General features: G+C 39.7%; 1 protein-coding gene across 1 annotated transcript in view; it reads right to left on the bottom strand.

The window, feature by feature from the left end:
* Window positions 1-12,037, bottom strand: part of LOC5566777 (dorsal-ventral patterning protein Sog) — a 115,118-nt gene extending 103,081 nt beyond the window's left edge. Inside the window, exon 1 of the mRNA XM_021844237.1 lies at window positions 9,880-12,037. Within this exon, the coding sequence (XP_021699929.1) occupies window positions 9,880-10,033 (154 nt within the window). The 5' untranslated portion in view covers window positions 10,034-12,037. The remainder of the gene's footprint in view (window positions 1-9,879) is intronic.
* Between the last annotated feature and the right edge of the window lie 1,579 nt (window positions 12,038-13,616).

Raw genomic sequence — 13,616 nt, 5'->3', positions numbered from 1 at the left:
AAATGTTGAACTGCCTCCCATCATTACGAAAAAACAGATTGACAATTTTCAAATCTCCAGCAATAAAATTATTCAAAAGCAACAGTGTCGTCCACATTTTCTCAATATTGCCATATTTTTCTGGAACGCCAGAAGCAACAGCAAGCAGCAACAGTATTTTTACGCCAGTATCCCTACATCGGCCTTGAGTCCCCATGACGTCGGAATTATGCTAGATAATCGACAGGGTAAATGATTAAAGGACCCTTCTCCATCGCTTGCAGATCGAACTGCCCAGGCCAACCCCCCTTTTTGAACGTCACATAATCAACTAACCCCTGAACGTTCTTCTTCTTGGCATTAACGTCCTCACTGGGACAGAGCCTGTTTCTCAGCTTAGTGTTCTTATGAGCACTTCCACAGTTATTAACTGAGAGTTTTCTTTGCCAAAGTTGCCATTTTCGCATTCGTATCTCGTGTGGCAGGTACGATGATACTCTATGCCCAGGGAAGTCAAGTAACTTTCCTTTACGAAAAGATCCTGGACCGACCGGGAATCGAACCCAGACACCTTCAGCATGCTTTGCTTTGTAGCCGCGGACTCTAACCACTCGGCTAAGGAAGGCCCTTGAACGCTTTTATATGCATTTACATTTACGTTATTACAGTTTCTGCATTATCGTTCAAATCAAAGTGCAAATGTGTTGCCACTAAAAACCCCTGAACTGATTGGTTAGGTCTGCTGATTTTGAAAGCGATGTTTGGGGCGATTGCAACATCCAAACCCCTTAGACAGCTGCTCAACTGCAACGCTCATCTAGTGCTCAAATCAATTTTTGTTTTAATCAAAAACAAGTCATCAGCGAACAAATGGTTTTTTTAGGTTGCACAGATGTTGAATAAGATTCTCAGTTGGGTGGTAAACCGAGTAGATTCGACAACCAACCAATTCAATTGGCTCTTACTTTTTGCATTACTGTGCCTACCACGTTTTCCTTTTAGTTTTGGTGAGATTGTTGTTCTCACATCAATACATGATTCGAGTGGTAGGTTTTAAATTGTATTTATATTTATACAGTGCTATATTCAAAAGTTTGAACTGGTTACTAAATGAATAAACGTGCAAGCTCGACATATTTTTGTAGGACAATACCAGACTGTAAACCTGATGTCGTGAAAAATGTGCTGTTCAATAATATCAACCACTTTTGCTGATAACGGTTGCAGACACAAATTCTTTAAACACAATACGCAAATCTTCGAACGATTGTCTTCATGGCTTTTCGGTTTCATGTTTCAGGTCTCCTGACAGAGTGTAGTGTAAATATATATATTTATTATTAGGTGTGAAATTGGGATATATTTATTGTAATTATTAACAGACATACCTCTAATCAGCAAACCAAAATGTTGACCCAAAACAATGAATTTATAAACTTATCACGCGACACAAGCACCATTGTTTCGCTATACCACCTTAGAACCTAGAAAATATATTTGAATTTTAAGACGGTAGCATACAACTGAATCTAAATAATGGTTATTAATTGGAAATCATACAAATCTCTAAACATTTTTTTATTCCAAATTTTAAATACTATTTACCACTATTTTAGTTGTGTATAAATGAATAAATTTTGATAAAAGATATGCAATTTTACTATTTACTGAATTTATAATCAACTGAACACTGCCAAAATAAAAACAAGCTTGTTTTATGGAAATCTGAACAAACATTTAAAAAGGGCACATCGACATAGGTAAACAATGTCTTTGTAAGACGCTGTTGAGCCCAATTCAACTCGATCACGCTTACCAATACTGCTATCAGGAAGAGCTAACACTAATTTTTCTGATAGTGGTATTAGTTTGCATGGACGAGCTAAAAAGGGCTCAACAGCAACGTTTCTGAAAAAAGGCTCAAGACCTCTCCAGCCCTTTTAAAATGTTTGTCCAGAAATATTTGTCATGGCCTTCTACGGTTCTATTGAGTTGTCATCATATGGTATAAGCGATTCATTGTGTCATACTATTGGTGGAAGAAGATCACCTATGGTACGTATCTCTTACTAAAATAAAAAAAAAATGTTCAGGACCCCCCGATAGAACATTTTTTAACCGGTCTTAAATGAAAGGGGAAAGCCTAAGCTTTCATTTGGTGGGTGTTTCATCGATACTGATTTTTTTATATTAATGTTTTCTACCAGAGACACCGTGAGTAGGCTGCTGAAAAATCGCATGCAATCTCCCATACAAAACGACAGACCATTCCATTTTTATTTATATAGAAGTTCATGAAAAACACAAAAGTGTACAAACTCTAGATCAAGCATCTCCAAATTGGAACTTTTTTGTAAGAAACTCTATTGTAAAGGTTTATGAATAAGCGTATGACTGTTGGTATAAGACTCCTAATTAACCTCTCAATCTCAATGTGAGGAAGGGGTTCATGTCTGCTCAACGATCAAGATCTGACGTGGGAACGTCCAGTATCAACAGTTTTTCAAATTGTCTGCCATTTCAGCCCTTAACCCTCTTCCTCTATGCAAACTTATATGGAGAATCCGTCGTTTTCTATAGATTGCTTAGTTTTGCTGGACCTCTTCCCCTACCCCTTGGAACAAGATCTTATCAATGGCTGTTTGCTATAATTTGTGCAATGCTATTGAATTTGAGAGATAGAAAATAATGTAAAAAAAATACCTGATCGACAGTCTTATCAAAATAAAATAAACTCGATCAGGTATCTTGCCGTTGCTCAAACATTCTTTATTATTGCTGTGTGCGTTTGAAACGCAAATATCAAATGCGGGAACACCAAACGCGGTAAGATTTTCCACAAGAAATGCGATGTCAAAGATAGGTTTTTCTATATAGGTCAGCGGTGATTTAGTTAATCGTTGCTAGGAGTCCTTTGATTGGTTTGTGTTACCGCATTTGGAGGACATTTAGTCAAGATTTGCACCTCAAATGCAAACAGCAATACATTCCCAAGTGCATCCCTTATAAAAAAGTGCTATCTGACGTGCCATATAAGTTATTTTTTATTATCATACAAAAAACATACGATACGGGGAGGGGTGGAGGTGTTTCGAAAATCCAACAAAATTGTTTTACGTAATAATGGACTGTGTCTATCAAATTTACATAAAAAATTCTTTGATGCCATGTTATATAAGAATATCGAGAGTTCTCAGCAACTCTCTCAAGTACGTAATCAACTAATCACAAATTCTAGTGGCCAGAGCAACTCTCGATTGTTGAAGAATGGATGAAACTTGTCCAACAAACTTGCAAACTTGCTTAGTTTGCAAACTCCAATAGGGTCCTAAAGCCCTGTTCTAATTTTAGAACCAAATGGTTAAGTTTAGGCCAGAAACATATGTTTACACAATTTTTTTCTTTGGTTTACGGCCAATAAACTTTTTTTCTGATTCTTGAGATTTTCTCACACCCCTTGGCTTAAACTCAAATTTTGAGTGTGTTTTGTTTCCCGTGTCGCTTCCGAAATGTCAAATAGGAACAACCCCAGTGTTAATAAGATGAGCCCCTGTGGCGTTTTTTCCGACTCAGTGAATGTCAAACATGATCTAAAGTGTCCAGGTTCAAATTTAAACCTATTTTTAAAATTAAATTTCAAATGTGATATAACCGTTATTTGAACAGGAAAAATTGCAAGATTGCAAGAGTGGTCTTATAAAATTAAAACAAAATATCATTAAAAATTTTAGGACCCTATTAGTGGATAGGAAGGATTCAAAACTTATTGAATCGTATTTGTCTTGACACCTACCATGTATCGCAGGTACTCAACATTAACATAATGTCGAAAATTCAACTCTGAAGCTACTGAAAAGCATTTAAATTGCTTCAAAATAAGTATTTAGTTTATATTATAAACTGTTCGAAAATAAAAAAAAAAATATTTTTGTTTGTTGATAAAAACGGAATAATTTGTTGACGAAATCGGAGCGTGATAAAAACGGAAAAACGGAGCATACCTGTATCCGTGAATCAAATCAATCTGCTTTTCTCAGCCGAATGATTGATCTCGAAAACTACGACACATCCTTTCGCTACAACAATGGTCACCATACTGACCCCTTGGTTTTCGGTCACGCGACAAACATACATAGCTAACGTTCATACGCTTATCAACTGTCCATCATACACACTTAATGTAATGTGTTTATTGTGTAGGTTATACAGACATAATTTAAACACGCTAAAATATGTATAATCAGTATTTGTTGATGTTCGCAAAGTGTATGCAAACAACATTATATTTGTTCGAAACAATACTAAATCAAAATCTACGGAAATTACAGCCATCTCTAGAAGGATTACTTTATAATCATTGGTAAGTGAATTTCTTGTGGATTTTTTCGAGATTTTTGTAGACGGTTTTTTGAGAGAACTAAATAAAGTTATAAGTGGAAGTTAAAATAAAACTTCTTCCTCAACTTTTAAAATTTCTAGTTTAATCTGCGACGGAATATTCAAGTATAGGATTATAGAAAAGTTTCTGGTGTACGTTGTATAAATCTTTTTTTTTCGTAGAAGTTTGTAAAGATAAAAATTTGACCAGAACATAAAAAACAAGTATTTGAGAGTACTGGTACATGACGCTAGAGGACAGCCCATCCTCGGTTAATACCAATGGTGACAAATGTTCCTCTGTACTTTTTGAAGCAAGATACCCATGGTATACGATCAATTACGTTCAAAGTATATTCCTCCCATGTTTGCAAATAAATTCAACGTCATGTCAGCGAGGGCCGACAGTTCTTCACTGATGGGCCAAACACGTATGATATTATTGGTTTCGGTGTACAATGTTTTCCATAGCGCCTCCTTCATGCTTCAAAAGCCATTTTCTGTATATGTAGCAGCTATTCATTACACCTTAGAGTACAATAGTTCTCTCCCACCCGAGCACTTCTTCAGTTTTACCGACAGTCTAAGTTCTCTGGACCGAACGGTCAATGAAGCCGGTGAAGCACTCAGCGTACTGCCTAAATGGAATACGCCAAGCATTGAGTGCTTTCTCAAATCGCTCTTACACTATTACCTGGCTAGGGTCTCTTCCCATTGCTCCATTCCGGGCAATGAGAAAGCGGACTCTGTGCCAAAGGTAGGCGCTAAAGAAGGCAATGTTTACGAGCGTCAAATCGCCTTCGATGATTTTTTTTTGCATTAGCCCGTCGGAAGATCTTGATCAGCTGATGTCGAAAAAAAACCATGGTTTAAGAGGTTGAGCATGAGGCGCGATTTAATTCGTACTCGTTGAACGCGCAAACCTACCGTATTTTGTTCTCAGAAAGCAATCTCTGTGTGGCTTACCAGGATATCAATCATGTCGTATGGGGATGCAGTGAGCATCGAGGCATCAGATCTGAACTGACTTAATCTCTCCGGGTCCGAAGCAAACAACAGACACCTAACCCAAAGTAGCTTTAGTATCATTATAAGAAATCCCAAAAAAAAAAATCCTTTCGTATTGTATAAGTGCATTCCCTAATCTTGAATCAACCACGAGTACTTTGGTTCCCCAAACTAACAAAAAATGTAGAACATGTGTAAAAAGAAGAGATTTCGGCACTGTTATGCCCTACGGCGCTCGAGCTTGCCAAATAAACGAAATAAGTAATAATAAGTATTTGAGGGGTCTGTTGGAATATTTGGTAGACTTGATGAGATTTTAATGTTATCTCTGAAAATTTGTTGGCGTATTTAAAAAAAAATGGTTGATTTTTTGGACGAAATCAGTTTGATTCTGTGTCTGTATCAAAAATGGAATTTGGGGGGAATAGGGTCCTTAAGCCCTGTCCCAATTTTAGTGCCAAACGCTTAAGTATAGGCCAAAAATACATGTTTACTCAATTTTCTAATGTATAAGTCTAAAAAATATTTTTTTTAATGTTTTTTAGATTTTGTCACACTCCTTGGCTTAAACTCAGATTTTGGGTGTAATTTGTTTTCCGCGTCCCTTCCGAAATGTCAGATAGGAACAATCCCAGTGTTAAAACTAAAAGCCCTGTGGTATTTTTGTCGACTAAGCGAACGTCAAACATGATCAAAAGTGTCAAGGTTCATTTATGGACCCAATTTTTAAATTAAAGTTTGAACACGATATAACCATTATTTGAGCGGGAAAAATTGCTCAAGTAGTTGCAGTAACATGCTCTTTCGTGTAATTAAATAAAAAAAAACATTCGTTTAAAGTTTTAGGACCCAATTTCTGCAGAAACTATGCAGAGCTATGAAAATTCTAATGGAACTTCTTGAACTTCTGTCGTAATGAACGAATTCCAAGGCGAAATCCCGTAAATATTTGTTGACGAGAGCTGTGAAAGAATTGAAGAAAACCATTAGATGCGATTTCAGAGCAATATGCAGGAGTTTTTGCGTGAAATGTGATAAATTCGTAAGCTTTTTTTTTGCTAATATTGCCCAGGAATTGGGTCCTAAAATTTTAAACGATTTTTTTTTTATTTAATTACACGAAAGAGCATGTTACTGCAACTACTTGAGCAATTTTTCCCGCTCAAATAATGGTTATATCGAGCTTGAGCTTGAGCTTGATTGGCCGCCCGTGGATGCTACTCCAGTATCGCCAGATCAGCTGCACTTACACAAAGAACCAACCGAATGACTGCTTGGGATTAACAGGCATTCTCAGTGTATAAGTGCTGGTGATCTTCTATTTTTAGCGACAATGGTGCCTGCCACGTCAGAATGCAGACCAATGTGGGGAAGGGGAAGGAATTAATGATGTATTATACTGGCTCCCACGTATACCGTATATACCACTGCATCTAAGCCAGTACATGCGGGAGTGTATGGATTGGGGGAAAGGCATGACAGAGAGGTTTGCTTTTGTGGTTAGCAGACTGCCTACACACTTAAATTATTTTACGGATTCCTGTAAAAATCTCAACAGCTGAACAGTTCGGTGAAATAAATTATCGGAGTACGGTAAATTTTTACAGTATTCTGTGAAAAATCACCGGAATCCGTAAAATTTCGACGGAATTACGGTGTTTTATTTCACCGAACTGTTCAGCTGTTGAGATTACGGTGAAATTCACCGTAAGAGCTTAGTGTGTATGTATCAGGCGTAAGGAAAGGCATGCGCGTGGAAGAATGGAAACGTTAGGGAAACGGTTTCTTGTCCGTCTCTGGTTCTAGCGTTTGCTATGAACGAATAGTTTGAGTGTGATAGATTTAGAATGGAAGATAGAAGCAAGTGAGAGATATACAACTACAAAGTACGTGGAAAGGGACGGGCCTGGGATTGAACCCATGACTTCTGCTTATGAAGCAGAAACGGTAGCCATCAGACCACCAACCCCGTCGCCGCTCAAATAATGGTTATATCGTGTTCAAACTTTAATTTAAAAATTGGGTCCATAAATGAACCTTGACACTTTTGATCATGTTTGACGTTCGCTTAGTCGACAAAAATACCACAGGGTTTTTAGTTTCAACACTGGGGTTGTTTCTATCTGACATTTCGGAAAGGACACGGAAAACAAATTACACCCAAAATCTGAGTTCAAGCTAAGGGGTGTGACAAAATCTAAAAAACATTTAAAAAATTGTTTTTTAGACTTAAACATTAGAAAATTGAGTAAAAATGTATTTTTGGCCTATACTTAACCGTTTGGCACTAAAATTGGGACAGGGCTTTAGGACCCTATTGTAAATAATCCTTTTTGGGATTCTGTCTGAAATTTTATTAAAAACGATGAAGAGTAATAGAGTAAATTCCTCAACAAATTTCATAAGAAATTCATAGAGTTTGTATAAATTCTTCCATAAACTATCACCACGAGTTTTGATTATGAATCCTTCCTATTGATTGGAAACTTATTATTAGTAATAACAAACACGATGTAACGATGATATGGGATTGCGATGCGAACTGATAGTTATAATGATTATAATGATAGTTCATGATGACCTAGGACTAAAACTGTTTTACTAATCAATATATCCAAGACAGGGTTGAGCATGAAAAATATTAGATGGTCAAGCTAAACAAAATTTTCGTTTGTAGCTTTACCTATAAGAGAATCTCATTTGCTGTTAATTCGGACGTGCTAGTGAAATTTTGCACGCAAAATCTGTATAAATAAAAATGGAGTGGTGTTTGTATGTCACAAAAAGGCTTGAGAACGGGCTAACGGATTGACGCAAGTTTTTCACTGTTGCACTCTCCAAGGGATGCGTCGTGTTTGTGCGAGGAAAACGATCGGGATAGTCGCCGGAATATTCGGGAAAACGAGAGAAGACTAAGGTGTCATTTTCTATGGGAAATTTCTTGACGTTTTCCAACAGCCTACTTGATGGCAAGATGATGCCACTAGTTCTTACTAAAATTTGATGTGACAACTTTGATGAAAACCGTAAAAGTTGTAAAACGTCATTCTGCCACATGATTGAAATAAGTCTCATGTGGTTGAGTACAATTCGCGAAGATTCTTCTTTGATTGTGGCTTTCAACCAATTTTCAGAAAATCTAAATATTCTATTTGTCTTGCATATCGAATTAGCTTTCAAACAACTAGTAGCCTTAAGTTCACTGTATACTAGTCCTATCTAATAGAAATCTGAACCATGCAGTTTACCAACTGTGAGCAATTGTTGTGCTAAACAACTTTTTTGTAGACAAACATCTTTCATTTGGTTTGTTTTTTTCTTTTGTACATTTTTACAGCATAAAGATAAGTTTCCGGTCAAGAAAAGTAAAACCATTTCTACAGTGAGCTCCATTTTGCACACAAAATTGTCAATATCACTATTTGAAATGTCTTTACAAATGCGTACTGCGATTATAGAAAAATATATATATTGATTAGCAATCCGGAAAAGTTAGTCAATTGACCTCCCAGGTAACATTGATAGCCTGAAAGAGGCTGGTTAAACAGCATTTGAGCTGAATAAGCTGTTATTTAGCAATCAATGTTACTTGGGCTACCAGGCTGTATGAAAGGAAACGAGGGTACCAAAAATTTTAAATACACCAAATTACTTCTCTATTGAGATCAGTAGATATCGAGAAGCAAAATGGTTTCAGGAATATCAGCAGAGAATGCTAGATATGAATTTTTGTTGCTGAATGTCGGGGCATTTTTGACTGAAAATTTGCACTCCGTACAATTCAGCACTGCGTTCTACCGGTGAAAATACAGATTCTCGCACGCTTCTATAGGATAAATCACAAAATGCCCATATGAAAACATCCGTCCGATATGCAAACGGATCGAAAAACGGTCGGCACTTTGCCCTTGGATACCATCACCATGGCAACTCGACGTCAGTCTCGGCGAGAACAGGTTTCCTACGGATTCTGCTCAAGCCCAATCATCGTCGGCGCCGCCCGCGTTCTCCCGGATGAAATTGGATACCTTCAAGAAGCCTCGATCCCATCCCCTGTCTTCCCTCAATTGTGAGTGATGGTTTGCGGTTTTCGTTGGATGAGTGATCCACCGTAGACTACGAGGAGGGAACTACGAAACGCAACTCCGATGCAATTTAGATCACGTGCAACAGAGGAAAAATCCCGCCTACTTCGATCGGTGGCCAAAAAATCACGGGTGACGATTCCGTCCCACCACTACTATTCGTCACGGCCAATCGCGTGATTTCCCAGCTGTCTGGCAGGTTAGTACCTGTGTACTTGCCCGACTCAGGTGGCGAATTGAGGAAGTCACCGCACCTTCGCCGTCAACACATGTTCACCGGATTTAGACCAAGCGCTAAATTAAGACTTCGAGGTTCGGGCCCTTTGGCCTTTGTGGCCGCCGCCAACGACTACGTCGAAGACGTTGACGTCAGTTGGATTGAAGATTATTGGGGGTGTGATCGCGATTGATCGCGTGATGAAGAACTTACCGGCTGGTCGATTCCGACGGGCTCCTTCGTCTTCCACGAGGAGCGGCGAGTGGCGGCGGGCCTCCGACGGGGCGATCAGCAAAATCACCAGCAAGGCCGCCGTCACCACTAGTAGTATCGTCGAGGACATTATCTTCCTCAGGAGGTTGGCCATTCCGTTGGGTTAGTGAAGGCCACACTTTTCTTTACTGTATTACGAACGGTTTGAAACACTAAGCCTAAGCCACTTTCTGTATCCTAAGTATTAGGGGGGTTCTCACTTGCTGCTGCTGATGCAACTCTTCAAGCACTTTTTATCATCGAAAGGCAACACTAATTAGGCACTTGGCAGACACTTTGGTTCTTCCATTTTCTTCATTTTCTCCACCATGTAGATATTTATATCGGAGCAGGCCGATTGCACTTTTCTTCTTTTCCCCGTCTGCAGCGACTTTTTTTTTGCTTTCTTCAGATCGTCGTCGCTCACTGAGACCTAGGGCACAAGTCGTTGCAAAAATTGAATCAAGTAGTCGTGGGAAAAATTTAAATTTATACGCGATTCACACTGTCGAGGAATCTCGAAAGGCCGCAGAACACTCTCTCAACACACTGACTGACTGGCTTACTACGATTTACGGTGTGCGACCCGGCGGCAAAAAGCGAAACGACAAGCTGCACTGAACAACTCTAAATTCCCGCGTGTGCGGCACAAATGAGCGATTCCGGGACGGTTGGCCCACGATGAGGGCTCCTAATATGATGCGTTTAATAAATATAGATGAGTAATCCTCACACCAGAGTCAATTCATGACCTGCTCTAATACGGGTTGAACACGCGACTGACTTATTCGCACTCTCTGCAATTGTCGGCTACTCACTCAGCTGAGCTCTCGACTTGGGCTGGTTGCGCGGAATGTTCTGCTTCGTCGCTCGTCGGCGGTCGAAACTGAAATGCACCGCTCGGCTAGGATACTGCTTCCTTTTGGTATGTCTACACACTCGTTCGCAGCTCTCCTCCGCCGTCGCCTCTTCCCGAGAGCGCTCTTGGTGCTGCTCTTGCTAGTTCTTCTTCCCCCTTTGCGCTGCGCTCTGCGGTTGCACCCGTATTCTTCGTCGTCGATCGCCTCCTTCTAATCTCTACACACACGGCTCACGGCCTCACTCACAGCAGGTACTGTTAGTTTTCACACCTTCTTCTGCCTCCTTCTCCGCCTACTCCTCCTTCTCTTTCTCCTTTGTCAACTCGTCCGCCGCCTACTGCACTTCCAGAGAGGTGCAGGACAACCAACCAAGGACTCTTCCGTCCTTCCCCTCGATCTCTCTCTCACCCGTTTGCTTCGTCTCTTGTGCGCTGCTGTGATTGTTTTTCCCTGTCGTCTTCGTGGTCGTTTATTTATTTTTTAAATTCCCAACACCTTCGTGCGAAGGGATTCTTGATCTTGGCAATTTTTCCACTCGATCCTCGAAGCACGTGGACGCGTCCCTCACGGGGCTTGCTGAACCCACCTGGGCTACTGTCGTATATCCTAGTCGCTCGCTTCCTCTCGGACCAAAACTCCTGTCACCGCCGCTGTGCCGCGATTTCGTCTATTTTGCGATAACATGTTACATAAAAGCTGCAAAGTCTCTCCTGCGACTCGGTGTGTCGCGTATTTTTCTGTTTTTATCTGTGACGGCTCTCGAGTTCGAGACTACGACGTCTCTGGCTAGAAGTGTTTGTGGCAACACACCGCGAAGTGGTGACACTTTTCCACCACACGTAACAACTGCCTTCTCCCGGACGTCGTCACGACTTCACACAGATTCCTCTAAAGTCTATAGAACCACTTTGATAAACTCGCGTCCGCCTGTGACGGATAATCTCCGAAATGCTAGTTGAGTTTTCGACACTTGGACTGCCTCTTTACGGCACACCAGATATATTGCGATATCTTCAGGAGATACGGAGAACGCATGCGCGACTCGCGGAACGTCTGCTGCTAGACTGAACTGATCCCGTTCAACTGGCTGAACCCGAACTGAATCGCGAATCGCGAGACTCTTGGTTTGGTTAGCGGGTATCCGACACTATTCACTTCACTCACCCGAACTACAGACCGACAGACAGACGGATCAATCGGGGCTTCTGAGACTGAGACTTTGCCGTTTTGCGTATGTCGCTCGCGCGGTAAGCTAAAGGTGACTGCCGTTCCCCTTCGCGCGCGCCTGCCTGCAGCAGCAGCAGCTGCGGCAACGGCTTAGCGTTCGCTCTCGCCCAACTGTTCAACTCTTTCTCCGTTCTGGCGCGCCGTGAGCGCACCGCGCGGAAGTGGTTCTCTCATTCTCCCTTCGCCGATACTCGCTCTCTCTCGCAATGGCTTGCCCCAGCTGAGTTCGATCATAGTGGGCGATGCGTTGGTGGTGGGTGGTTTGCAAATCGCAGCAGCGACCGCGACTGCCCTAGCTGTGCAATGATGCCAGATTTACAACGCATTTAATCACGGGATTTGACATACCTACATGATTGAATTTTTTTATTGCTTCAGTAGGTAGGTAGTATCATTTAAAACAGGGGTTTTCAGCCTGTTTGGCTCGCAGATTTTTTTTTTATAAAATTGTTTCGCAGAGCACCTGTTACACTCCGTTTGAAAACAAGTTACTTTTATTTTTTCAATTTATATTACTTAATCTGCAGTATTTATACTGTAGAGACTGTTTCTTCAAATAAGGCTATGCAATTCACAGGTCTATGACAAACACGCTTATACCAACCCCATCGAATTGACAAAATTAAGATTATTTTTCGACGAGGAAAAGTATCTTCACATTACTTTTACACCCTAAAAGTTTGGAAATATACTGACAAGAAAAGTTTAATTTATCAACTTTAAGGACTTTTTTCTATGATTTTTTCAAGAAAACCCAATGTTGCAGCTTGAACTGTCCCATACAAAATGTATGGGAAAAGTTCCACCAATAGATTTTTTTAAACGTCCAGTTACAAAATTTAAGCCCAAATGCTGAACGTTTTCGAAAAAATATCCGATTAATTCGATCTATTGAATGCAATCATTATTAATCGATCAAATGATCAGTGCGATTGGTTGTTTTCTTCTTCAAATTTATAACCTTCAAAATTCTAGTAATCGCTTGATCTAGTAAAATAGAATCCTGAAAATTCTAATAAAATCTTTTTTTTTTTATTAAATAACACGATAGAGCGTGTCACGCTATGTTTGAACCAGACGATTATAAAAATCGAATGTACATCGGATTTTTTCTCGCTAGAGATCAGTCACGGTGTCTTTTTCATGTTACTTTATAACAAAAAAATCGGCATGTCTCATATTTGGACCAATGACAGACATTTGCTGCTAAAATGAAAATAATCCATCGGGGGGTATAGTGCATTTTTTTTTTGTTTTTCAATTTTGTTATTTGTAATAAAATTTTAAATGCACCGTAACTCAATAAATTTTGGTGAGGTAAACTGTTGAAACGGATTTAGATGAGAATGTTGCAAAAATCTAGTGTCAATATCTTGTACAGTATGGCCCATAAAAAAAAAATGCGAAAATCGTCATATCATGTTTTATGGTAGTTTTTACATAGAAAATGTGGATCGAACATAAATATTATTCATTACTTGTATTGTTAAATCTATTAAGACTCAGTTTTTCACTTTGGACATGATATTTATCTGTTACTTTCGCCTTACCAGAGAGGAATTGGAAGCATACCTTCAAATTTTATCATGCGGACGTCGAGTTCAATATCTG

This window comes from Aedes aegypti, chromosome 1, assembly GCF_002204515.2.
Source record: "Aedes aegypti strain LVP_AGWG chromosome 1, AaegL5.0 Primary Assembly, whole genome shotgun sequence".
In the NCBI taxonomy this organism is placed as follows: Eukaryota; Metazoa; Arthropoda; class Insecta; order Diptera; family Culicidae; genus Aedes; species Aedes aegypti.
Note: the sequence above shows the minus strand (reverse complement) of the source record. Positions and strands in the feature narration are given on the sequence as shown.